Genomic DNA, 27,733 nt, shown 5'->3' with positions numbered 1-27,733 from the left:
TCCTGGAGGGCCGCAGTGTCTGCTGGTTTTTTTTTTTTTTTTTGGGAGGGGGGGTTCTGGATTAATTCAAGTCATTGATTGGTTAAAGTATCCACACGTCTTGTTCTCAAGGCCTTAATTGGCTGCCGATTTTTATTATTTATATTTATTTATTTATTATTATTTCATATGTTTGAACATAACCTATAATTATCTGTGTTGTTTATTACCGTGTGTGCGTACTTGGAAATGACTGGCACCGTCTCCGATGTTGGGAAAAACACTAAATTGGGAGGAGTAAAGGGAGAGACCCATGGTTGCGTAATGGCATGCTTATTTAGAAAATACCCAAAATGATGGATTTTGTAATTATGTGGTCGGATAGGCATCTTTAGTTCACAACAATTTCATATGAATATGCTATTTCCGGGAAATGTTCCACCATAGTTTACTATTAGGGTGATCTGAGGAAGTAGGTTGGCACTTTTTCACGAAACTTCAGCTGCGTCGGGACAGTCCGTTTTGATTAATCCAATTTAGAAAGAAAGCAGGGGATGGCTGAGACTTCGACAAACACTTTAATTTCCCACATGCCAGCAGGGTCGAAGCGTCGTGCTGCAGGAGACGAAGATGCTTTTCACGTAAGACCTGATTAATACAATATTGTGTTTGTTTTGGTCATTTGCTAGTTGCCTGTATAGAAAAGAAGGTAATTGCATCGAGCTTGCCAAAAGTAACAGTTGGGTAAGTTTTTTTTTTTTGTTTTTTTTTCGTAAAGTCTTTCTTCGACGTTAGATCAAATCATTGCTATAACATCCCATCCCCATTGCTATTTTACATTTTTAAGAAGGGGATATTTTGCGAATTTGCTTTGACATTTGACATTTTCACATTGACGTATTTCTGTGAGAAGGTACACATCATTGGGGTGGTACCCTATAGGTACATAAAAGTGAACCCACAGCCAGAAATATATAATTAATTTGTACCGCTTTTGCTTGGAAAACTATACCTCCACTGTCACTTTGTGTTTCTTAGATTGTAGGCTACAGCAACATGACGCAAGAGGTTTGAGAAGTGTCGGTTAACAGTTGTCATGTTTGTCTCTCAGCTTCCTTTCCCCTTATTTCAAGGTTTCTGTCTCATTATAATCTGATACAAAAATGCTTTCACACGCAGAAAGGTTTACCACTGTCCAGAAAGCTGTGCTATGCTGTGGGAGGTGCACCCTATCAGATGACATCCACTACCAAGGGCTTCTTTTTGCAAATCTTCCTACTGGACGTTGTACAGGTGAATGATGAGTTTTTCACCCTTGTCGGCAGATGGGATATGTGGATTGTCAATGTATAAATATGAGGAAAATTAGAGAAATTATTTCTGAAAATGCAGTTTGTATCCAAGGCCTGAATGTCAGAAACTAAACTAGAGTGCACATTTGAAGGGCTGCCTTAAAAAGCAGAAGGAAGTAACTCGAATAGCTCTTTCCAATGTATGCAGTACAGTAGAGTAGATGCAAATTTTTCAAGCTGAATATTCCTGTCAGTAACGCAGTCTTTTCTGTTTACTGTGTAAGTATTATTTAATTTTGATCTTAACCTATACAAGGGTTACACATTGATGACTGAGTCTTTGAACATATAGAGAAAATCCATATTCCATTTGGTGTGTGAACGCTTAAACGGTTAACCGGTTAACCGTTCACACCCCTAATGGATATATGGATGTATGCAGTACAAAGTAGATGCTAATTTTTCAAGCTGAATATTCCTGTCAGTAACGCAGTCTTTTCTGTTTACTGTGTAAATATTATTTCATTTTTATCTTAGCCTATACAAGGGTTACACATTGATGACTGAGTTTTTGAACATGCAGAGAAAATCCATATTCCATTAGGGGTGTGAATGGTTAACCGGTTAACCGAAACTGATTTGTAACCGGTTACAAAAAATTGATAACCGATAACCGATTTTTAAAATGTATTATGAAGGTGAAATTGTAAGGTTAGTTTAAATGCACGTTCTTCACCAGACATATTATTGCGCTTCTAAACTAGCAGTCGACCAGCTTCAGTCGTTCGAGCAAGCAATCAACGGGTTTAAAATGCAAACACCATAGGGAATTGAATGCTACAGTATTACAGTTATCAAATAATTTATGTAGCTGTTGGTTGACTTATTGGCTTATTGTAACGTTGTGTCTTTTCTTAAGGTTTACAGAAAATCTGTGTTTATTTGTTGACACGCGAATTCAAATCACCAGCAAACTGAACATAGCTTTCCACTACGCTGTATCGATATAAAAAATAAACAAAGCAGTACATCATTGCACAAATGTTGCACTAAATATTACAATACGCTGTTTACATTCAATCCACAAGCTGCAGTCGTACAAGCAAGCAATCTGCAGCCATTTCAGAGGGTTAAGAACGCAAACACCGCATGTAATTGAATGCTACAGTACTATAGTTGTCAAATAATTTATGTGTGTTTTAAATCTGTAGCTATTATTCTATGGCGTTTCTTCATCCGTGTTTATTCGTTGACACGCGAATTGACACTACCGGAAAACCGAACTTCGCTTTCCACTATGCGCTATCTACATAAAAATAAATAAAGCAAAACATTATCATTAGGCTATTTGTCCATCGGATATTGAAAGTGAAAATTCCCTGCTTTTAGCGAAAAATTGACACGTTAATCTCACCACTACGATTGTCCCACGCCATATAAATTGGTATATAAAATGCAAGTTTACCGTTACATAAGAATATATCAAATATGTCGAGGACCCGGCCCGAGGCCCGCCTGATGAGAGATTGACAGAAGAGGGGTTAGGCAGGAATGCATTGTTAACCCCTCGCACACGCCATTGAGGTGGTAGTAAGAACGCCCGTAAGAGGAAAAATATGTGGTTCATGTGCAGCCCTACTTGTCAGCAGAGGAGTCTGAAGTCAGAGGACTTAGATTTAGGGTACTAAGGAGCAAGGCTAAAGGTCTGACTGAGGCCATGCGTAACATGAATGTATAATAACATTCTTGGTTGAGAAGTGTGGGCTTGCTCCTACAGGGGAGGAGCATAAGGCCTGGTTAAAGCAAAGAGATGAGGAAAACAATGTGGACGATTGGGAAATAAAAGAGTATGAGGAGATGGAAAAATGTAGGAAAGATAAGGAAGAAGGGAGGGATGTCAATACCGAAAGAAGATTAAGAGGCTTTAAGGGCCTCCCTGATTATAGCACTGACAATTTGTCGGATAGATTCAAAGGACTGACTGTAGAGGAGTAGGGGGATGAATTACACTCGGCCATAAGTTGAATGTCCTTTGTGGATCCGTTACGCCGACACACCAAAGAGCATCTAGAGAAAGTGCTAGGATGGTGGAAACTCCCTACTGGAGGGGTATATGAGATAAAGTGTTGGGAAACTCCCTTTAAAGTATGGGGAAACGACAGTGAGGCAGATAACAGTGATGAATAGGCTCATTAAATAAGTTGCATAAGTGTTTTCCCACTCGGTATAATGAGGTAATTTCTGGATGAGTTTCTTATCAGAATAAGTACACTTCAGTACAAGTTTCAGGATATATAAGGAGTGAGCTTTTAGACGTCAAGAAAGCCTCTTAGGATTTCGCTTAACAAGATATCTGTTGAGGAGAGAGCAACGCAGGACAACTATAATCAAGCTGGAGTGGCGCGCTCCCTCTGCCTAGTGATGTGTATTTGCAATTCCCCAACGACTTCTGCGTGAACTTGACCTGGAGCCCACTGGAGAAATTGAACAGCAGTACATGTAGCGTTCAATACCACAGTACAGTAACAGCTGGGCAGGCTGGTGACCCGGAGTCCCGTACGGAGGAATCTACGCATTACCAGGAATGTCTGGATATGGAGAACAGAGTGACGTACGCGGTGCGGACTCAGCCCAAGAGTTGTGGCAACAGGACTGATAACGAAGAGGTGTTCATGCGCATCCCTCATCGTACAGAAAAGCTGGTGAAAGAGTTTAAGTGCTTTTACGACATGCTTGGAGCCATGAACTGCACCTGGCGGCCAACAGACGGGACGCGGGGTCCCTCCACACTACAGAACACCTTCCTGCTGGACCCACGCAAGAACCTGAAGCCTCCCCCCCCTAACCTCAGTGTCAGTGAGGAGAGGCACATGCTGCGGCTGCACTGCACCCCCCCCCCCCCCCGACGTGTTCAAAGACTGCTGGAAGTACACGTACCGCTACAGAAGCAGCGGGTCCTCTGACTGGCAGGAGAAGTATAGTTTACCGGACACACCAGTGCACATCCCATACAACAGGCACTCACGGTACAAAGTGCAGGTGAAGGCTGTCTCCAAGGACATTTGCGGCATTGGAGCCAGTGACTGGAGCAAAGTCACATCTTTCGAAAGTCCGGGTCCTGATCTTGCCCCAGATTCCCAAACCAATGCAGCTGTTCAAAGAGCTCATCAACAGCAAGGAGGAGGGATCAAATCCCGTGGAAAAAGGGGCGACTATATTTAGGGCATGGGTGGTAATTATATTTTATATTACTTATAAGGTAGAAGGTAGCATTGTTAGGTGATTTAAAGTTATAAGTTTCCTTTCATTTTTATGTCTTTTATTTTTCAGTAAGATACTACATAAGGTAGGAATAAAGTAGAAAAGTTTAGGGGTTTTCGTGCCCACAATATTCTAGGAGTAGCTTTTATCTCCCTGAAGGGGGAGTCATAAGATAAGGTAAAGGCCAAAGAGGATGGATATTTGAAGGGTGTATCTTGACATTAACATCTGGTGGAAAGGTGAATTAGAAAAACAAAGAGGTTATATGAACCTAACCTGAATCACGTAAAGGCACCGGTATACGGTTGAAAGAATATAAAGCAATGTATGTGACTAGCAAACTGAAAAATATTTAACCTGTGAACTGTATAATTTTATTTACTTGACTACAATAAAATATGCTTAATCATAATTATAATTGAGTGGAATTGAGTCAACTAGAAAAACTACAGTGAATACAGGAGATCATATAACAGCGTTGCGTCACACCACTTCACTTCAAGACTGGGCTGGAAGTTCAGTAGAACTTACCAGTTCTCCAGGATGTTCGAAAGTACTTAAAGGAAAAGAGAGTTTGTCTCCGAGACACCTCCTCATGGGGTACTGCTCGTGGGAACGTGAGTTCTGAGCTCGGCACGGGGTCCGGGCTCACAACACAGTGACCTGCATTGGCATGAGTAAAATCATTAGACCAGCCGCCTATGGTAAAACAGACCCGGTGTTATAATATATCGGACAAATATTGCGTGACCACGGAATTTGGAGTGCACAACCCCGTCTGTAGCAAAGTTGTTAACAGCAGCATATTCACAGATTTCATATCAATCAAGTCTATCAGGCAGAACAATAGAAAAGGGATGAAAACATGAAACCAATGTATTTTAAAAAAACTGACACACGATCGACCAACATTGCCTGAACGTAAAGTACAGGGATTTAACTACAGATTTCTGCAACTCTGAGGTTACACTGCACAGTAAATGTAAATATTTAATTTGGCAATTAGGCTGACTTACAATGTTGGCATTTAACTATTGAGATGGGCAAAAATAAAGTTTGAAAATACAATTAAATTTCTCAGTAATCCAGGAAAAAATAAAAATAAAATAAAACCACCCCTAGCGGTCATAAGCAGTATCGGTTAACCGGTTAACCGTTTAAAAAATGGGATGGTAACCGGTTACTAAAACTGATGATTTGTCACATCCCTAATGTCCATGTATCCTTATATTTCATACCACATTTAGTTGAATTTATCTTAGGCTTACTATGGAAGAGAAATGACAGATTCATGTTGGGTTTCTTCTGGTGGGTTTCTTCTTCTTTTATTTACCTGAGTCAAAATCCATTTAAAAAGCCTCAGTGCTTGCCACATTACAGTCCTTGTATAATGTCAGTGTTTAATGTGAGTCTTGTCCTATCTATCATTGCAGATGGATGCTTTCTATGTCTCTCTCATTCTTTTCATGGGTCGGGCCTGGGATGCAATTACCGACCCCCTAGTAGGGTATGTTGTTAGCAAAAGTGGCAGGACACGCATTGGGAAGCTTATCCCCTGGTGAGTGATTTGGAGGTAGGACGTGGTCCTCCTCCTTATCCTAAATGTTTTTATCCTTGTTGCTGCTCCAACATTTTAGAAAGCAAAAGTACTGCCATTTAGTATGTGTGGCAAGCTGTGGTAATTCCTCTGGTGTCTGCTGTTGACAGGTTAGTCTTCTCCACACCATTTGGGGTTCTCTCCTACATCATGATGTGGTTCACACCCAAGGACACAATGTCCCCAGCCTTCAGCTTCTCATGGTACTTCATCATGTGCTGCCTCTTTGACACCTTCATGAGTGTAAGACCATTGTCTACCTTATTACCATCATTACTTTCTCCTAAATTAAATCACTTAAATTGTAGAACTGTAACGTTGTCCTGGCTTATCCTTACTTTTCTGTAGCCATGTTACCACAAACATAATGCACCGTGTCATCTGTTGTAGGCTAAATTTCCATACTATTACTGACATTGTGTTACCATGGTAACCACGTTTTTTACTCTCCCCTCCGCTGTAGTTCCCAACTCTTCACTGAGAAGTGTTACCATGGCGACCATGCTATTTGATCACAGCATTACTCCATTCTTTCTTCTACAGTGCTACCATGTTCCATACTCCTCCCTCAACATGTTCCTGGGGGGAGGCCAGAAGGACAGAGACTCAGCCACAGGCTTCAGTAAGATCTCCACTGGCTGTTGCTCTTACTGCTCTACTTCCATGGTTATAGATGCTGAAGGGGATTATTCTGTGTAAATGTGAAATGTGGCTCCACTTCCATGGTTATAGATGCTGAAGGGGATTATTCTGTGTAAATGTGAAATGTGGCTCTACTTCCATGGTTATAGATGCTGAAGGGGATTATTCTGTGTAAATGTGAAATGTGGAGAGCTAATAGCAGAGCAGTTGCAAGATTGCTGGAATAAATGAGAACACCAGAGAATATTGTGGAATACTATGACATGTAACTATTGCAGTGGATATAATATGCTGATATACTAATATGCTATACTTTAGGTTATGAAAAATAGTATTGAAAATGGTAACCATTGTATCCCGAGGTATACAATGAAAAAATATGACTCCATCTCTACCATATTATCAGATCTAACTGTACTTGCAGTGTGGTATGAATTTCAAGACAGTGATCTGGACAAATGCTAGAAATTGTTTTAAAGAAGTACTGTTAAAATAAACTACAAATACATTATTGTAATACTTACAGATACAATTGCACATATATTTGGTAAATGTACAGCAATAGATGACCATGATATCCATAATAACAATCATAATCATAATCATCATCGTAAAATAATTTGCCCAAACTGACTAGGCAAGGAAACCAACATTTAACTAAATATTTCATACATTTTTATTTCTGGTCAGGGTACTGCTGCTGCATAAAGTAAAAACAGGAACAAGTAGATACTACAAGAGAAGTTTCTCCTGAACATTTTATTCATTGAGCTCAAAAGGAAAATTAGTCAGGGGAAACAATTATTGTAGTACCTACTGCATATCAAGTCGCAGCATGGTGGTTTGTGGCTCATTTCATACTTTGGACCCCTGACGACTTCAAGCCATTAGTGGTCCATTAATGTGTTCAATTCTGTATCAGCATAAGTTACATCTGAATCTAATCCCACCACCCAATTCCAAGAAGAGTTTTAGTATTGCTTTTAGAACAACCTAAAAAATAAGATGTACTTGGGAATTCCAACCTGCGACTTATATGTAAAATATGTAATCACTCATCGTCACTCCTGAAAAACTGTTTAAAAAGCAAAAGCATGTGTCATAGAGTGCTTCCATTCAGGGACTGTTTTACTGGGACTGGGCTTCCTTTATCTGAACATTATTTCTGGGAGGAAAATGTTTTGTAATTCACTCTGTTTAGGAGTGTCTGCTAAATCAATGCAATGTAATAGAATTAATGTGAAAAGCTATGGGTCTTTCTCTCACTCTCTCTCATTCTCTCTGTCAACCTAAGGAATGGGTATGGAGACGTTTGGGACACTGGCTGGGGCAGTGATTCAGGGTCAGATCGTTGGGGTTTACCATGCCAAAAGGGCCGTGGTGTGTAGCGGGCTCAATCACACAGAGAACATTCTCCAAAACCATTCCTCACCCCTACTGGATACCCTGCACAACACGGTGAGTGAACTCGCAGATCTGATTCTGGTAACCCTTTCAGTTGTTTTAGATCAGCACATTGAGCTAAACTGCGGTCTCCCCAACCACTTCCTCTTTAGTTCCTTTTTGCTCAAGAAGTGTGGGAGACACCCAGCCTGAGAATTATTCATGCATTCCACCAGTTTCAGATCAATTAATATACAACTCATTTGATGCCTGTAAACCTAAAAGCCAATTTAGCATACAGTACTATGAAAATTTAGTGGTGAATTTATTCAGTTCAACAAACAGTGCCAATTCCCATATTGTGTCTAAAGTATATACAGTAGGCTCCTGAATAATTGGCACACCTGACTAGCAATGCACAAAAAATACTTACAAAAAAACAATCTTTATTAAAATTATTCAATCATACTTTAAATGACCAAATGATATAGCATCAGCTGTTTAGCATTACAGTATTTTTCTGTAATGTTCAGAATTTTGAGTTTATCTCAGTAATCATATTTTTTATTTTTTTTTGTGCATTGCCAGTCACGGGTGCCAATGATTCTGGAGCCCAAACATTTTATCAAACAGCAAATAAACTACTCTTAAAATGTCTATACAAATATGAAGCATATATGCAAATTGCTTTGTATGACGATAGGATTTAATTTATAAAAGCCCCTCTATTTTAGTGAGTTCATCCAAGAAATGGACATGAATGTGAGAAATGACTTGTGATTTGAAATTTATTGTGGATAATGTTGTATTACAGCAGTGATTTGGGATCAAGGAATTTCTGTTGAAATCTTTCTTGAGTTGTTAGTAATGGAAAATGGGATATAATTTTGATTTTAATTAAGTCATAATTCAGGTCTTTGGTTTAATTTCTACATGACATTGTCTATTTGGTATGCTCAATAATACAAAGGACTGTGTCACTAGATGTAGCATGAGGGTTTTTCTCATCAGAATTTTCATAAATTCTGTGGCTTTTGCTAATGTTTGCGACTGTGTGCATGCATGTGTGTGTGCGCGCATGTGTGTGTGTGTGACCAGAGGAGAGCCTATTTGATTGCTGCAGTTATCCTGGGGGTGCTGTACTTCCTGTGTTGCCTTGTGCTGTTCCTGGGGGTGAAGGAGCAGTTGGGTGAGTCTGGTGCCAGGTGGTTATGGGTCAAATGAGGAGTTGTTTCTGGAATTCATTAGATTTCAGATAACTTATATTTTCTGCATTTTTATTCATCTCAGAAATGGAATGCAATGTTCCTTTTCTTTCTCTAGAAATAAATAGGTTTTCCCTAAGTGGACGTTCAGTACAGCAGAGTAACTTGTCTTTGTCAATTACGCGATATGTTTACAACAAATTGATATGTTGATGCATACACAGATATGCCTTTGTGCCCACTGCCTATATACCAATACAAACAAACTGTTTTTTGGTACTATATCCTCCCCTCAGCCCTTGGTAGTAATCCAAAAGGAGATAATGATTCATGGTCAATGAAAACCTCTTCCCTGTTCTTTTCTCCTGTCCTGGGACTATGCAGCACCCCTCAGTATCCTGGACCGCCTCCGGATGCCATATCTTTCTGGATTACGGATGGTGGTGAAACACTCTCCCTATGTGCGGCTGGTTTTTGGGTTTCTCTTTTGTTCATTGGCCTTCCAGGTAAGCATCCACAAGAGTGATGGTATGTTATTTTTTGCACCAAGACAGTGTTCACCAGAGCTGCCATTGAACACCTTGTAAGATGTAGTTCAACTGTTATAAGTGCTTTAGCTTAGCTTTAGCTTAGCTAAAATAGCTTGACAGGGCAGCCTGTAGCATAGTGGTTAAGCTACCTGACTGGGTACCTTAACCTGTCAAATAATAATAAATAACATTAAAATGTCAAAATACTTCTCAGTCGTTACTTCAATACCATACCACTAGTCTGTTTTAGGCAGAGCTGAAGTTATACTGTATTTCTTACTCTCGGATGGGGATGACACCTTTACAGGGCAACTGGTTACTGATACTTGTCAGATACGCTCGTATGTGGGTTCATCCTGTTCGAGAGTGCCTTACAAAAAATTGATAATCACATTCCTATGTACAAGTACTTTTGTGAAAGTATGTAATGGCAAAACGGACAACAATGATAATTCCTCTTGAGGCATTCTTTGTAAACAATGGACATCACATCAACATTTCTCCAAGCTCCGTTAGCCCATTTTTAGAATTTGAAACCATCAGTGCTCGCTGGACCCTTGCCGTGGAAAGGACACTGACATTACCTTATTTTGTGTAGTATTTGGCTAAATCCCCCGCGCTTGTTTTGCCACCCACATGTTACAAAATAAGGAACTGTTGTCACTAAAGCAATGGCATGTTTAAATATGTTATACAGATAGAACCGTGAGTCTTAACGCTTTCAAATGGTATATCCTGTTACCGTAGTGATTGAAAATTGCACTGTAAAAAAGGGAATTAATGCAACAAAAACAAAAAACCCAAGCCGATGATAATTTTGTGAATTTACTTTAGGTGTTAACTGATGCATGTTGACTTCATCATCCATTTACCTTACTACTGGATTAATTACTATTAATGACCATACTTGTAAAGCTTATGTGATGGCATATTGTAATAAATACTGTACTTTGAAGATTATATCAAATTCTCTCCATTTGGTTCTGATACAGATGGCCCAGAGTAACTTTGCATTGTTCTGTACCCATGCTGCTGGATTGGGAGCTTACTTTCAGCACCTTGTACTTATAATGCTGGTGAGTACTTCTATAATTATAACACATATAGCTATAACTATATATATATCTATAACTTCAATAGCATCTAATCCTAAATAGTGGTGTTATATTATAGTTGCCATTATTGCTTATGAATGACAGCATCATGACTGTGCTACAATCCGTGGCCTGCAAACTAATCAAATTCATTGTTGATGTCAACACATATCCAGTGTTGGCTTTGTTATGAAATAACTATGCCCCTCCTTCACCCCCAAATGAATTAATTTTATTTATAGCACTGTAAAAATCCCATTTTACAAAAATAAGAGGAAAAAAAGCAGATAGTCCACAGTAAAACTATAGTATTTGTAATTTAGTTTTTCTTACAGTAACTAACAAATCTCATAACTCAACTGTTGATAATGTTGTTCCTCCATAATACTTTCTTGGTATATGAAAATAGAAAGCATGTTTTATTGTTCTTGAGAATTTGCGTTTTTGAACAAGTATAATATTTGTATCTTTGTGCAGACATCAGCAACACTTTCTGTACCGCTGTGGCAGACACTTCTTGTGAGGCTGGAGAAGAAGACCACACTCTTTATTGGGATGTTGGTGAGTTCAGTTCACCATGTTGTTCCTTGGGCTCACTATGAGGTTTGCTGCTGCTAAATGGATGAGGAAAAGCCAGTGAGTACCCACTGCTATAGCAGATAAATATTAAATGCAGCATAACAATTGGTCCTTCACTTCCTCATCAAATCATGGTCATCGTCATTAACATTATTATCATTATTATTAGGAAGGTGTTTTGTTGTCTCTTTAATTTCTGCTACATTCTCTGTTTACTGTGTCTTATAGATTTATGCCCCAGCCCTGGTGATTATTGCCTCTGTGCAGGGCAACCTGCCTGTCTTCATCGTCATGTCCATCATGGCTGGTTTCAGCCTGGCCTCACTGTACCTGCTCCCCTGGTGAGCACAGTTGGTAGGCTAACTGCTCCTAGAGCAGTGGGTGATTGGAGTTGTGTGCATGGCCAGATTCGGTGCATGTCACAACATTTCTCTACTTCCACTCCATTGTCATGCATTATAAGCAAAATTATTGGACTAGTTTCCTATTCTTTGATATTATCTTTCCAGTGATTTCTGCTGCACTGGCACTAGCTTTAAGAGTTCATCAGAAATTGCTGGAAATATTTACAGCTAAATCCTTATGTGATCCATCCACATAACTGTGATGCTACTGGAGCTCTTTAAGAACAATGTGCCCTTGAGACAAAAAGTTCCAAAACCACTCTGTTCATGGTTTGGCCCCTTTCTCAGGTCAATGCTGCCAGATGTGATAGATGATTTCAAGGTAAGGAATCCCACCAGCAAAGGCCTGGAACCCATATTTTACTCCTGCTACGTCTTCTTCAACAAATTTGGAGGGGGAGTATCCGTCGGAATTTCCACCATGGCACTGCAGTAAGTGTTCTTTGGTCCCATTGTTTCTCAAACCTTTAATTTTACTGTCAGGGGATTTTTTTTTTTTCTTTCAGATTTTAGTGCACCCTGTTGTGAGTTTTCTTGACTTGTAGCACAAACTCTCATGAGACTGAAATCCCTATAGCCTATGATACGGAATTATAGGTCTTGAAGATAAATACAGTGCAGTCTGTAAGTATTTGGACAGTGGTACAATTTCTGTTCTTTTGGGTAATATGTGTAGGAATTACATCCTTTTTATACATAGTCCCCCCATTTTCAGGAACCAAAAGTAATTGGACAGTTGGCTTCTCAGCTGTTTATGATTAGCCAGGTGTATTCAATCATTTCCTTAGTAAAGGTATAAGAATGCTCCCAGTGTCTAGTCTTGTCTAACTAGTCTAGTTATTGTCATTTGTCAACATGACGACCACAGTTGTACTAAAGAAAATCAAGTAATCCATTTTGAGGCAGAGAAATAAGAAACAAAAACAGTCAGATACATAGGCCAAGCAATAGACTTAATGATGTTGCAAACAATTAATTTTGGTAAGCACATTGTTTGGCGTCTCTGACTTTGTTTTCTTATTTCTCAGGCTCATTTCCTTGACTGTTATTGGCACAACTCAGGTCTTTTTTTTGACAAACGGCAATAACATACACCAAAGAAAATCCAAAGCCTGGAATCAAGACTAGGTACTGAAAGCTTCCTTATACCTTTACTAAGGAAGTGATTGAATACACCTGGCTAATCAGAAACAACTGAGAAGCCAACTGTCCAATAACGTTTGGTCCAATAAAACAGGAGACTCTATAAAAATGGATGTAAATCCTATGCGGATGACCTGATATGGCTGTGAATATCCTCAAATTACAGGTTGCAGTCTGCACTTTAAGGTCATATTAATAGTTTCATTTCAAATCCAATGTGCAGGAGTACAGAGCCAGAATAACAGAAATTGTACTGCTGTACCAAATATTTACATTGCATTGTATGTGGTGAAAGCAAAATATTGGCAATAAATATATGCGATTTAATAAAAGAGGACAGATTTACTCCATGTTAAACCGTAAGTAGAGCACCTGAGCATATCTGTTGACCAAGCACATCTACATTCTTGCATGGCAAATATAAAAAGGTGTTTGTGGGTGCTGCTGTGAGACAGCCTCTCTTAATACATATATATATATATATATATATATATATATATATATATATATATATATATATATATATATATATATATATATATATATATATATATATATATATATATATATATATATATATATATATATATATATATATATATATATCTTTTTTTGTTGTTGCCAGTTCCAGTTCTAAGTAATAGCAGGAAAGTATGCTCTTAATATTGTGAGATTGAAAATTGAAAATTGAAAATCATCATGGCTGGCAGAAGTTACAGGAGTGGTTATTGCTTGCATATTATGTAACCTGGGGAAACCAGGCATTGGCTTTGATTCAGGCATGAAGATATTGTCCTGGCTGCTTGGAATCTCAGTGTTATTTTTCCAATTTTCCAATTCCCCCTTGCACTGAAGGCAGGGTATACAGCTGAGTACACAAACACACCCTTTTCCAGCACTCGGGAAGCATTGTAGGAGATGGAACATAGATATTAAAATGCTATTGGTGTTCCAGATGTATTCAATCTGAAACATACCCTAGTTGTTGCTCCTTATTTCATTGCTCAACCGGGCCATTCCTCAACCAGCCACCTTTGTACCAAATAGCTAATTGTACTTTTATTTATTCAGGTGAGTGCAGTTGAGATAAACATATTGTCCAAGGAAGCCTGGCATAAATCTCACAAAATGAGCTTTGGTTGCTTTTGGCAGGTTTCCCAGACAGGCAGAAGCAGCACAGGAAAAGCGCAGCACAGAAAAAGGCTCAGCCTTCTCACTGTTGTCTCACTGTTGTTTGCAGTTTGAAAACAAACCATTCATCTGTCCATTTACTACCACTCAGTCAACAGCTGAGCATCCTGCCAACACGTGCAATTGCATACAGTAAACTTGGTCTGGACAGTGCCTGATTAGCATTAACCAGTCCTTTAGAAAGAACTGGCCTTAATCCCAGTGTTTTAGTTTCAGTCATGCCCCTCAGCATTCCATCAATCCCCTGAACAAGTAATTTTTGAAGTGCACTCATTTTAAGAATGCGGAAATTGTGTTTAGATACAAATGATAGAACAAAAGTGATTAAGAATCAGGGTTTCATTTTCAGAAACACCTATTTCTTTCACATCTATGGGAGATTATTAATTATTTATATGTGCATTCATTCTGTAAAATTGTTAATAAGCACCAAAATAAATTACTACTACTACTACTAGATTATGATTGTTCACTATTGGTGAACTGCATTCTTTGAGAGTAAGAGTTCACAATTGGATTTGGCAACATTGCAATAATTGCACCACACAATTACAAAAAAAGTGCCAATTTGCTCAGAGTGATCTTAAAGAGGCTGAATGTTGTTTTTATGTGTACAAGTTGGTGTGCATGCTCTTTTTCCAACAGCTTTGCTGGTTACAAGTCAGGTGCTTGCAGCCATAATGCCACAGTGATCACTACACTGCGGGTCCTGTTTGCCCCTGTGCCCATTGCCCTGCTTCTGGTGGGCATGGTGCTTTTCTGCTTCTACCCCATCAATGAGGCGAGGCGCCAGCAGATCCAGGAGGAACTGAGGAAAGCTGTGTGAGTCACTGCTCCTCATTGTATCTTGGTTTACTGCATCTCCAAACACTGATCTGTGGTGTGCCACATTCTTGAGACCAGATCAGTGGCATGTCACAAACCATTTAAGCTTGTGCTCTGCTGTTTTGAATTGTGAGAGGCTAATATAATTTTACAAATGTTTTATGGTAAATACCTTTATTTATATATAAGTATTAATGCAGGTTATTATTATATCTTATAAGACCATAAAATCCCAACCCTATGTGTTTTACGTTGCATTGCAATCTGACATTGGGTTATATTTTGATATTTTTAGCATTTTAAGATATGTCCAACACCTGATGGTGTGCATCCCCAGAGACAGTGACTTGTATTGTGTTAGGTATCCCTGATAATTTAGAAAAATAAATAATAACCATTTTAAAATGCCCCATGGTTTATAAAATAAGGTATTTATGCAAGGTATTGTATATTATTCTTGATTGAAATGAAAGACATGTTGCATGGTGTATGAACTGTGGCTGTATGTCCTCTGACAGCACTACAGAAGATGACTCCGCTGTTAGTGAAGAGAATTTGTAGAGCTACTCCAGCCTGAACTGTCCTACACAGGCCCCACAGATTCCGTTTCCAGCCCGTTGCCTCTATTTCCAACTGTCCATCTGACTGCCAAAACCCACAGTTGTAATCTACACGAGCATTATGTTTAAATAAGGTTGAAAATTCTGCATAAAAACAAGTGTTACGGAAAACTTGTAACTTTTACTTTAGTGTGTATGTTTATTTTATTTTTATTTTTTTGGAGCCGGTTGAGTTGCCTTCAGATTGTCTTTCTATGTCTATACATTTTAGTGATTTATATAGACTTCAGGAAATGGAATATTTACCTGTTGGCACAATGATTATACTCCTTCAATATTGTGTTATAGTTACAGTCACCTGCCTCAAGCACTGCCTACAGTGGCCTGAAAAACGGTTCACATCTTTGATAAACCTAGCTGTATACAATAAACAAAACAGGTAATGAATGATACTGCATGCTCAAAAAATGTTAAATTACATTATTTTGTTATAATAAAATTGCTTAGTGAAAAATATTTTGCGTAAGAAGCAATATTTCTGCTCTAGAAATATGTTTAAGATTGTAAGATTACATTTATATCTTTTTTCTTTTTAGGATCTTGGCTTGGGGACAAACAGTTTGGTAGCACACATGTAAAAACATTCTAAGGTCAGGAGATGGTTACAAACAAATGCATAACTGTTAGAATGGTAAAACTGCCATTGACTCCGGACTTGATAGCATCTACTGGTTCTGCTCTTATTAAGGTAAATAGAATCATAAACATTTTAGCCACAGACCTTATTGCCTTCGCAAGAAAGCTTGGCTAAAAACAGATTTTTTGTTTTTGCCCAAACATACCTCATAATCAAACAAAAATTATTGACTGACCAAATGACAACTTTGCAATGTAGCATAGTGGCGGCCTGTAGCATAGTGGTTAAGGTAAATGACTGGGACACACAAAGTCGGTGGTTCTAATCCACAATGTGTAGCCACAATAAGATCCGCACAGCCGTTGGGCCCTTGAGCAAGGCCCTTAACCCTGCATTGCTCCAGGGGAGGATTGTCTCCTGCTTAGTCTAATCAACTGTACGTCGCTCTGGATAAGAGCGTCTGCCAAATGCCAATAATGTAATGTAATGTAATCCTGCTGTAGCCACAATAAGATCCGCACAGCTGTTGGGCCGTTGAGCAAGGCCCTTAACCCTGCATTGCTCCAGGGGAGGATTGTCTCCTGCTTAGTCTAATCAACTACGTCACTCTGGATAAGAGCGTCTGCCAAATGCCAATAATGTAATGTAATGCAATGGACATCTCCAAACTTGAACCCAAACTTTGTGGTATGAACTTAAGAGTGCAATCCAAATGCACAGACAGAAGGATCTTGCAAGATTCTATATGGAGGACTGGTCAAAAGTCTGCCAATATGTTGACAAATCTCATATAACACAATATGACGGAGTAGAGTTTTTTTTGCAAAGGGAGCATGCACAAAGTTGTATAATAATACAATTGAGTTTTTGAGAAATAATCAGTTTTTTTCTTCTCTAAGGAAACTGTATTAGAATCAAATGTTATAATATGTTGTGAGCATAGAATATAGCTCATTATTAATTGGATTGCTTGTTTTTTTTTTTTTTTTTACAGCCTTTACCCATCTTTATTAATGCTGAATAATTTTCGATGGCACTGGAGTTTTGCTAAACAAAATACATTAAGTCGTATTTGTCTAACAGAAGGCATTTCCAAACATGGTGCTGTTGATTTTTAGAAGATCTTAAAATATATTAATTCCCGCTTGGTGGCAATACAATTATGCTACTTAACAAAAGTAACGCATTAACTCAAAAAAATAATTTCTCTATTAAATGTTTCAATTTCCTTGGTATGTCAATGCTAGGATTTGCCACTATTATGTTTCACTGTATTGCGGACATCTTTATGAGTGAGTGATTAAAAATGAGTCGGTTCCTTAATCTGAAGTTGTATTTCACTAATTATCAATAGTACATTTTATTGTAGAATACTATAATCAATAACCAGAATTTAAATGCATTTATATTTATATGAAACAGTCCCAAGGTGGACAGCACCATCTAGTGGCTTCATGCTATTTTATTTGGCACAAAGTACTATCAGCGATATTGTCTCTAGTCACATACTGTTTCATGTCGTTCCATGTATTCAAAACTACTGAGCAGGTTTATTACATTACAGTACACTAATTTAGCAGATGCTATTATATATCCAGAGCAACCTACAATGAAGGAGAACATGAGTCAATCCAGTTCAGTTTTACTAGCAACGCTAGACGTGGCTAACGACATTCCCAGACCAGATGCAACGCATGAGCAACATTACTAGTATACATTACTAAATGTAAGTTCACTTTTGCAAACCTAGAACCAAAATATACACAAATGTAAAAACAGCATCAAACAATCCTAAATGAATTACAGCCAATGAACCAATATGAAGTGTGAAGAGGTAAATTATAATAATAATTATATATATAATAATAATTATTATAATAATTTAATAAATTATATATATATATATATATATATATATATATATATATAAAATGGGTATCTAGTCTTCAGTCTGTGTAAGAAAATGTCCAGTGATTCTGTAGTCCTGACCTACCTCTGTGGGAAGTTTATTACACCACTAGTACAGAAATGTAAAATACAAACATCACATTGTCTCTCTTAACCCGCCTCAATATTTTCTGTCACTCTGACAGCTGAGCAGTCTTAAGCCCCTATCTCTGCAATGTCAGGCTGCCCGGCCTGCGATCGCCAAACAAAAACATTTCCCTTGTGAAGACACACACTACTAGGCCTGTAATCAGAAACCAGCATCATGGCCTTTTAAACACCTGATTAAATGAGCTTCTTGTACTTTGTGTACTCTTGTGTACTCTTGTACACAAAGAGCTTATGTACAGCTCGATATGGTTGAACAAACACTTTTAATAAAAGCATTTAAATCAAACTTCATCATTATTCTAAACATTCATAGTTTCAATAAAAGCATTTTGATCAAACTTCAACATTCCCCCATTTGAGACCGCTAGGTCTCACATTCTTAAGAGTTAACTTTAACATTATTACTCTTTCAGCTATCAATAACATCAATCATTTTAACTATCAATAACATGAATCGTTGTTTTAAATAAGCATAAGAGAAATATGAGAATAACATCAGTTCTTGTCTGTTGGCATTAGTTGGATTGTTGGCCTGAGGAGAGGTTACTAGCACATCACTGCCAAAACAACTTCACCCACCTAAAAGGGACAAATATTTCCTTGACGGCGCTTCCCTGTTATTGAGTTTACAAGTTGCATATAGGTTGTATCCTTATTAGTCGGCAAACAAACTGATTTGGACATGACCCTGGTTTTGATTATGACACTGTAACACAGTGAAAACAGGATGGCCAGGTTACAGTTATCTAAGAAGTGCCTAAAACAGTCTGCAGAATTCTGGAAAATGTTCTTGTCGACAGAAGAGACCAAGTGCTGTAATTTCTACATGGTGAAAATAAACGGTATAAATGTATAAATGGGGTAAGATTGGCTCAGGTGGTAAGAGCAGTTTTCTGGAAGTCGGAGGGTAGCCAGTTCCCCCGCCAGGGTTGTATCGAAGTGTCCCTGAGCAAGACACCTAACCCCTAAATGTTCCTGACCAGCATGTGTGAGTGTGTGTGTATGAATGGGTGAACAAGAAGCATCAATTGTACAGTGCTTTGGATAAAGGCGCTATATAAATTCCAACCATTTACAATTTATAAAATACCCTTTAATAAAAAGCTGAGAATATGCACTTTAATGACGTGTGCACTGTATACTGCTAGATTAGTTATATTGCTCGGCAATATGTGATACAGACAGAAAAGATCATCTTTTGACATTCTGTGGACAACTTTGGACCAACCCACGGTTTCCCGTTGTATCGTTAATGCTCTCCACAGGACTGTTCTGTGATGCTCTCCTCTCATCCCCCACTCTTTCCGGTGTCGGAAGTCCAGCTCTACGTTCAGATCACGTGGGCGGCGCTGCATACGGGCAGGACTGGATTGACAAACGGTTAGCGAGCAGATAACGGGAATTACGGCAACAGAGAGGGAAATACCGACGGACAAGATGGGAGTTGAGATTGAGACAATAACCCCGGGAGATGGTAATGCTTAGGCTTAAATAATATTTTGCAGGATCCTGCTGATTGCGCTAAAATACTTTTTGATGATGTGTGATACACCTCTGTTTCTTTGTTTTGCGGGTTTTAGGAAGGACTTTTCCCAAAAAAGGACAGACGTGCGTGGTGCATTATGTCGGTAAGTGTTACCTTGTGAACTGTCTTATCCGAGTTGCAGTTTGTCCGCATAACCAGAAATCACACAAGGTCGCATCTAACGTTGTGCATTGATTTAGCCTTTGACGTCTGTCAAGCTAGCTTTATAGCTAGCTACCGAGTGTAGCTAACTCACTTTTTTAAGCTAGTATTTAACGTGATACACCACCATTTTGCATTCATGAGCTATTCTAAGCAGCTCGCTAGCTAGCTAGTCACTTCCATAGTGTATTATGTAGCCATATATCCATGTATAGTCTATTCTAACGGTAAAGCAGTCCACTAATGAACGTTAATGGTCTTGTAATATCAATAACTGCATAGCTTGGTAGCGATGGTTTTGACATCCTAGCAACCCGATTTAGCTAGAAGGGAGGTCAGCATAGCTGGTGTAAAGAGCCGCCAAAACCGCAAACGTTAGATTCAATCTCAGTCAGAGACAGAGAGCAAGGGGTTTAAATCTTGTCTGGTGATTGCCTCTTTGTTGGGACTGAAGGATTTGCTGGCGTTGGATGAACGAACGGATTAAGTTATCGGTTGAAATTGTGGTGTTTTGTTGTCTATCGGTGGTTAGTTCATTTGCTAGTAAGCCTATTGGAGTATCTAATCGACAGGCATGGACAACTGCTCGTCATATCGATCGTTTAATAGCAATAGCGTTAGCCAGTCTGTTAACTAGTTAAGTTATCTAGTCCACTTGTCCTGGGTTTCGACGCTAAACGTTAGAATAGCTGCTTGTAACGTGTGCAGTTGATCTCGGTGCTCATACATTGTAACGTTAGCTAAGTATCTTCCACTGTATCAACGAAACTACAGCCCTTGTTCAATTTCGCTAGGTAACGGTGAAATAAGCCAATGTTAGCTAAGTTAGCTCTTCGAGACATAAATATTGTTCGTGGGTTAGCTTTAGTTCCTTGTTTTAGTCCTCAAACCCGACGACCGAGTCCTTTCCCTGTAGCCAAATGGAAGCATTCGTTTGTCTTGTACGTTTGGGAATTTCTGCCGCAAGATTTCTGCATTACGCGAAGGCCTCAGGCAAACCTCAAAATGGCCACAGTGACGGGCATCACTCCGCTTTCTCGGGTTTCACAAGTATAACTACCTAGCAAACGAACCCTTGTCCGAATGTATTCATTATAGATGATTGTGTAGTGTTCATTTTCCAATGTTTGACACTCCCATTTACCAAAGTCTCAACAATCAGTAACACTATGTTTAATCGTCTTGGGTTGACCGAGCACTTCTGTCCTTGCCTATTTTGACACGGTTCGTCGAATTTAAGTAAAATCAAAATTTCCAAAACATCAACCTCTGTAAACTCGTGGAAGGAAGAAAAAAGGGAAAAAAAGCTGTGCATGTTTAGTGTATGTGAGTTCCATAACGTTTGGGACAGAGACATTTTTTTTCTAGATTTGTAAGAGTGAAACGTGTGACGATGTCTCCCGGTCTTCCCTATCAGTAATTTAAAAAGTGACAGATAAACACCAATACCAGCATAGCCTTTGCTGAATTTACCACAAAGGAAGAAAAAACCCCAAGTGCCCTTTCGACTGATGAAAAAACAAAAAAAAAACACCTCAGGAGGCAGATGTGGGTGTGTCAGTGACCGCTGTCCACAGACTTAAACTACAAACGGAACTACAGAGACTACACTGCAAGATGTACTACTAGTCAGCCACAAAAACAGGATTTCCAAGTTACAGTTTGCAAAGAAGCTACCTAAAAAGCCTGCTGAGTGATGACATGACCAAAAGGAATTGCAGAAGATCCAAAGCACCCCCCACCCTGACATGCTGGTGTGGGTGTTATGGTTTGGGCATGTATGGCTACCACAGGTGCTGGCTCACTTGTCTTCATTGATAATGTAACTGCTGATAGCAACCGTAGAACGAATTCTGAAGTGTACAGAAGCATATCTGCACTCAAGTTCAAGTAAATGCCCACAAAGTCATTGGATGCTGCTTCATCATACAGCAAGACAATAATCCTAAACGGACTGCTAAAACAACAAGAGATTCTAAAAGCCAAAAACTTAAAAAAATAAAAATAAAAGTCTAGTTTTTGGCCTTTTACCAGATCTGAATCCAATTGAACATGTGTTTCACATGCTGAAGAGAACTTAAGGCAACTACCTCCCAAAATAAGCAGGACCTGAGAAAAGATACTCAGTACCTGGTAATGTCTGTGAGTCACAAATTGAGAAAATAATTATTGTACACTACATACACTCAGTGATCAGTTTTTTAGGTAGACCTTTTCACCAGCTTGTTGATGCAAATATTTAATCAGCCAATCATGTGGCAGCAACTAAATGCATAAATTCATGCAGATGTGGTCAAGAGGTTCAGCTGTTTTTCAGACCAAATGTCAGAGTGGGGAATAAATGTGATCTAAGTGACTTGGAATGATTGGTGCCAGACAGGGTGGTTGGAGTATCTCAGAAACGGCTGATCACCAGGGATTTTCATGCACAACCGTCTATTGAGTTTGCCAAGAATGTTGTGGAAAAAGAGAAAACATCCTCTTGAATTTCACTGTGATGAAATCCATTTTGTATTATTTCACTTGCTGGAAGAGCAATTTCGAAACATGAAAATAAATGATATCCTACAATGTTATTTGAGATTTTAATAATATACCAAAGATTACATTTCTGGTGTTCCAAATAGGTATAATTACCTGATACAAAAGGGCTACAGCCATTTTTATAATTTCACACAGTTGAAAGCCTACTACGGACATTGACTGCGAAGGGCTACGTGACCCAGGAATAGGAACCAGAGCTTGTATTTAGCTGGTCCAATTTTAAAAAAAAAAAAGAAGGAAAAGAAAACATCTTTAGGCTCTTGTCACTCGTTTTTAGTAGTAAATTAATGAAATGCATTCTTCTTGTTAAGTTATGAATTAACATTGATAATTGGAATAAACAGGGTTCAATTGGCTACCAAATTAGGAGAAAATTATTAAAGAAAAAAAGTATTGTATTTAGAATATTTTTCCAAGTACACATTTAATGAATTTCTTAAAATGCATTCTTTCAATAATTCATGCTTTCCCCATGCAGGTTCTCTTACAGATGGCCGCAAGTTTGACTCTTCGCGAGACAGAGACAAGCCCTTCAAATTTAAGATAGGAAAACAGGAAGTTATCCGTGGCTGGGAGGAGGGTGTTGTACAGGTATGGATATTTGCAATATTGGCACATTTTATGGGTTGGCAGGAATGCAGTAGGCACTGACAAGCATTTAAATACAAACCAAGAGAGGCCTAGATTTTCAGTGCTCCTGGTAAATTGAGCAAAGGTAATACTGGTTTCTGTCTATGTTTAAATGACTGATAGGAGAGACAGGGGCATATCATCACACTTTTCACTCTTACATTTCTTGGGCGCAGCATATTACAATGGAATAAATGTCATAGCAATGAAACCATGAAGTCTCAGGCGCATACAGTACTGTGCACAAGTCTTAGGCACCTGTATAGGGCGGCCTGTAGCGTAGTGGTTAAGGCAAATGACTGGGACACACAAGGTCGGTGGTTCTAACCCCACAATAAGATCCGCACAGCTGTTGGGCCCTTGAGCAAGGCCCTTAACCCTGCATTGCTCCAGGGGAGAATTGTCTCCTGCTTAGTGTAATCAACTGTACGTCGCTGTGGATAAGAGCGTCTGCCAAATGCCCGTAATGTAATGTATAACATTCTGTACAGATAAGATTATTTTGAAAATAATTTAATGAAAGGTCCTAAATAGACCTACTATACATTTTACATTACATTTTAGTAATTTGGCAGAATAGTTATAAACAATCAAATCAATATTTTTTGTGACCACCCTTTGGTGTTAAAACTGCATTACTTCTCTGAGATGTAGAACTGCAGGACAGCGTTGGCTAACATAATCAGCAGGGAGGTTCTTCCAAGCATGTTGGAGAACTTCCCACAGTTCTTCTTCTTTTAATTAAATACAAAAATGTCTCTGTAAAATAATATCTTTGGGAAAATGAATGACAATCTCAAGTGTGTTCTTTTATATGAACACACACAAAAAGATAAACATATAATAAAGTCTAGGGTGCCTAAGACTTCTGCACAGTACTGTATTTTGTATTCATTACATCTTCTCATCTTCGAGGGTGTGCTCTTGTGACAACTTGTGTGGTAAGTTGTCACGTTGGATTTTTCAACAAATAAGAGCACAACCAATCATTGTGAATATATATATATATATATTTTATTTTTTTCCCAATAACCAATAATAACTTCATATAAGGACCAGCAGGATCAGAGCCATTTTGTTTTACTTTTGAAAAGAAAACTATCCTCACCTCAGATTAGTGTGGTTTTGACCACATGTAAACATAAAGTTGACCTCAGAACACAAAAGTCACACAAAATGGCTATTCAATTTGAGGTGGTGTTTCTTGTTTTGGAGAAACAAACAGTGTGACAACTTACCCCACTCTCTTAGTTTATGCAGTTGGCGTAGGCCAAGCCTGATGTGACTAGAAGAGTTATGGTGTTATGAGGCTTCATACATCATAACAACTCTGGTGATGCTGCTGATAATCGCCTGCCTGGGCCTGTGGGACTATCAGTCACAGTTGGCACTGACTTAGTGAGGCAGTGTTCAGTCAGGACCATGGAGCACCTCACTGAATTGAGAGAAAGTGTTGGTATCCGTTACTGATAATGTCAGAGGTTTTATTAAAAAGACTTCAAATGTGGGGGATGATCAGAAGCATCTTTGACTCTTGCAAGTATCGGGTGTTCCAATTCGCCAATTCATCCCTCCCCTCTTCCCAATTTCAAGATGATATCATTTTTATCATGGAAGGGATGCTTTTGGTGCTTGTTGCATGTAGACTGGATTGTAGAAACTCAACTAATTTGCATACAGCAGTGATGAGTAAATGTTTTATTTTTAATGCAGTCATGAAGTATGCAGTCTATCCTTTAAAACGTGGTTGGATTTGGCTCTGTGAAGCAAGGAAGTTGACTACATGTTTCTCTGGAAGCAAGAGGGGAAAAGTTCAGAATTGTGCCAGTGTGATTCTGTTTGTTTGAGGCGGCACAGCCTTCGTTATCCCTGTGTTATTGCATTTCAGGCTTGTGTGCTACTTTCAAAGCCCAGGCATAAAAATTCAATGACTGCATGGTGGAGCATCAATGCAGGATGATGTACAGGGCAAGAAATGAAGTGTGCATCAAGCAGTATTTCAAGAGCACAAGAGATTGTATGCTCAGCAGCACTTGACCTTTTTATTTCATATCCAAAGTGGTCATCTGTACTGATACCTCAGAATTGTCAGGAATCCATTGAGCTCTTCAACACTTTGTTACTGTACAATATGCGATGATGGCTTTCCCCTTTATAGTAGTCAAAGATGGTAATTTCACCTCAGAATGGCATGTTTTACATTGCTCATCCAAAAGTACTGTTCGCTTTCCTTCAGCTGACATGCCTAATCTGTGGGTTAGCTATTCCAGTTACAAACTGGAGGCTTTTCTGTAGGTATCTATGTAAGTCGGTGATAAAATGAAGCTGTTTCAAATATCGATATCAGATATAATTTGGATCACTTTCAGGGTGATTTTTTCACTGACAGCCAATCACAATGTCACCTGCAAATTGGCAAATGAGATAGCCGAGAGGCTTTACAGAACGTTATCGTTCAGCAGTGTGGATGCTCACATCATTATTGTTAGAGTGATTATAGTTAGTTCTTGGTGTGGATGGGCCATAATAAATGGCTAAATAGATGTGAATCCTCCTTCAGTCACTGATTATCCCTCTCATATACCAGCCCACATTTGTGTTATGAAGATGTGAACTCTTATTTCCTTTGTCATTCCCCATTTTCTGCTCCAGATGAGTGTGGGCCAAAGGGCCAAGCTGACCTGTTCACCTGACTGTGCCTATGGGCCCAAGGGCCACCCTGGCATCATCCCGCCTAACGCCACTCTCATTTTTGATGTGGAGCTCCTGGGCCTCGAATAAAGCATCCCCACTGCCTTTTGTTGTAAGTATTAAATGCGGAAATGTAGGGAAACCGTGAATGTCACATCCCTTCACATCTCCGTATCTAAAGGACACCTGACTCTTCTTCAGTTGTTCGTCTGACTTTTCGAAGTTCATAGAAACTTGTAGTCTGTATTTTTCGTCCATGTTTTTACCCCTTAGGTTGCCTAGAGTACCTAACATGGACAGAAAATACTTGTTTGGGGCACTACTCTTCAATGCATTTCCGCCGAATTTTACCGAAGTTTTTTTCCCTTTAACTCATCTACACCGTTGTCTGTGCAGCAACTCACTTCCTTTTCCCTCTTCACAGGTTGCCTCCTATCTTGGAAACAGAAAAAAGCTAGGAGAGTATGCACTTGATTTTATTAGGCTTGAGTCAATAGTTCCACTTTGGTCACTATCTTACCCATATGTAGAAAATGTGTATTTGTGACTCATTTCCCCCACCCCTCCCACATCCTTCCTTTAAAATCTGTGGGCCATAACCTTACAAACCTCGTGAAGTTCTTAATCTTGAATTGTGCTTTATTTTGCTTTGTTTTGTGTAGGATTTATAAGTTGTGCATGATCAAGCATATATACAGACATACCAATGATAACAGCAACAGCCAGACACATAGATAATCACCGAGGTACACCGGCAGTGAATTCTTGGGTGTTTAGTAATATATATCAGCTGAACTGGGGAAAAATTTGTGTGCTTTTTTGGTTTTCACACCTTCCTATAGGAAACTAGGAGATTTCACAGCTTTAGGCTCTGAACACTTAGTATATTATGTCATACATATTGAGTAGTGTTGTTGAAAATATAATTGTGGACTTAGCAATTCCAAACAATAACTTTTTAAACAATGTTAAACTTGTTAATTGTATTGAAAGGTCATGTTCACTTTGCCTTTAACACAAGTGAATGGAACCCCTTGTCCACCCCCCCCCTTTTTTTTTTTAGGGAATCTAGTTTTGAATGCAGAAAGATAGGCAGCATTCTGTACACAGGAAGTAGTGAAATTGATGTACCTCTCAGATCTGTGTGCCTACCCCACGTCAGGTCCGCATGCCATGTAGGATACCAGGAATCTTTGTACTTGTATGAATTTAAATTTGAATCAATATTATTTTCCTTCTTTCAAGTCAACGTTTCACAAAGCCATAAACCTGCATACTGTGCAGAAGTTGTGTACCGTACATGCACATTAATTCGAGTAGTGATTTTCCTTTTAAATTGCCTAAAAAGAAAAAAAGACTGGGGTTGAGGAACTTGAAAATCTTAACCTCCCCCTCGTTATTTTTGTTTAAACTTGCCATTAAATATATTTTTCAGATGCCAACTTTCTATCTCAAAGAAATGCTTATTCTATAATGAAATAGATTACTTTTGCAAGCTATCAATGTCACTAGTAACATGGGCCACACTGCCTAAGTGCTACCAGTGTGGTGTTGGGAGGCAGATGCATCCAATGCTTTTATATTGAATTGAAAAGGTGTTCTCATGAAATATGAACCTGAAAAAAGTATGTTATGAGATGCTGGTCATCACTGCTCTCGATGTTAGCTGTCCAGTGTGGCATGAACGGTCCTTTACTGCACTGTGTATCTATGTGCTGAGTTAAATACGCAGGCAAAACCAATGAAATCAAAATGTGCTGTTGCAATAAAGTGCTTTCTACCAGCTTTGGGAAAAGTGAAA

At 38.8% G+C, this 27,733-nt stretch overlaps 2 protein-coding genes across 3 annotated transcripts; both read left to right on the top strand.

Annotated features, from left to right (window-relative positions):
* Positions 1 to 180: 180 nt before the first annotated feature.
* On the top strand, positions 181 to 19,799 carry LOC133138691 (sodium-dependent lysophosphatidylcholine symporter 1). 2 transcript variants are annotated; one of them, XM_061257649.1, is made up of 14 exons: positions 181 to 620; positions 1,159 to 1,272; positions 5,966 to 6,090; positions 6,240 to 6,372; positions 6,673 to 6,751; positions 8,066 to 8,229; positions 9,253 to 9,343; positions 9,744 to 9,865; positions 10,882 to 10,965; positions 11,461 to 11,544; positions 11,791 to 11,903; positions 12,255 to 12,398; positions 14,946 to 15,122; positions 19,646 to 19,799. In XM_061257649.1, exons 1-14 carry the CDS (start codon positions 534 to 536, stop codon positions 19,656 to 19,658), a joined length of 1,530 nt encoding a protein of 509 aa, XP_061113633.1. In that variant the 5' UTR covers positions 181 to 533; the 3' UTR covers positions 19,659 to 19,799. The 2 variants fall into 2 exon arrangements, with proteins under 2 accessions (XP_061113633.1, XP_061113632.1); XM_061257648.1 differs by lacking the exon at positions 19,646 to 19,799 and adding an exon at positions 15,644 to 16,201.
* fkbp1ab (FKBP prolyl isomerase 1Ab) lies at positions 19,701 to 27,733 on the top strand. Its single transcript, XM_061257650.1, has 5 exons — positions 19,701 to 19,854; positions 19,961 to 20,008; positions 23,090 to 23,202; positions 25,894 to 26,044; positions 26,357 to 27,733. The coding sequence occupies exons 1-4, from the start codon at positions 19,818 to 19,820 to the stop codon at positions 26,020 to 26,022; spliced, it is 327 nt and encodes a 108-aa protein (XP_061113634.1). The 5' UTR covers positions 19,701 to 19,817; the 3' UTR covers positions 26,023 to 26,044; positions 26,357 to 27,733.

Source organism: Conger conger, chromosome 10 (genome assembly GCF_963514075.1).
Source record: "Conger conger chromosome 10, fConCon1.1, whole genome shotgun sequence".
NCBI lineage: Eukaryota > Metazoa > Chordata > Actinopteri > Anguilliformes > Congridae > Conger > Conger conger.
Note: the sequence above shows the minus strand (reverse complement) of the source record. Positions and strands in the feature narration are given on the sequence as shown.

Bases quoted from the DNA above. Each gene is read 5' to 3' on its own strand.
- LOC133138691 (XM_061257648.1), top strand. From the start codon at position 534: ATGGCTGAGACTTCGACAAACACTTTAATTTCCCACATGCCAGCAGGG. The intron at 6,091-6,239 runs GTGAGTGATTTG...TGCTGTTGACAG, and splicing joins ATTGGGAAGCTTATCCCCTG to GTTAGTCTTCTCCACACCAT. The intron at 6,752-8,065 runs GTAAGATCTCCA...TGTCAACCTAAG, and splicing joins AGACTCAGCCACAGGCTTCA to GAATGGGTATGGAGACGTTT.
- fkbp1ab (XM_061257650.1), top strand. From the start codon at position 19,818: ATGGGAGTTGAGATTGAGACAATAACCCCGGGAGATG. The intron at 19,855-19,960 runs GTAATGCTTAGG...TGCGGGTTTTAG, and splicing joins GACAATAACCCCGGGAGATG to GAAGGACTTTTCCCAAAAAA. The intron at 23,203-25,893 runs GTATGGATATTT...TTTCTGCTCCAG, and splicing joins GGGAGGAGGGTGTTGTACAG to ATGAGTGTGGGCCAAAGGGC.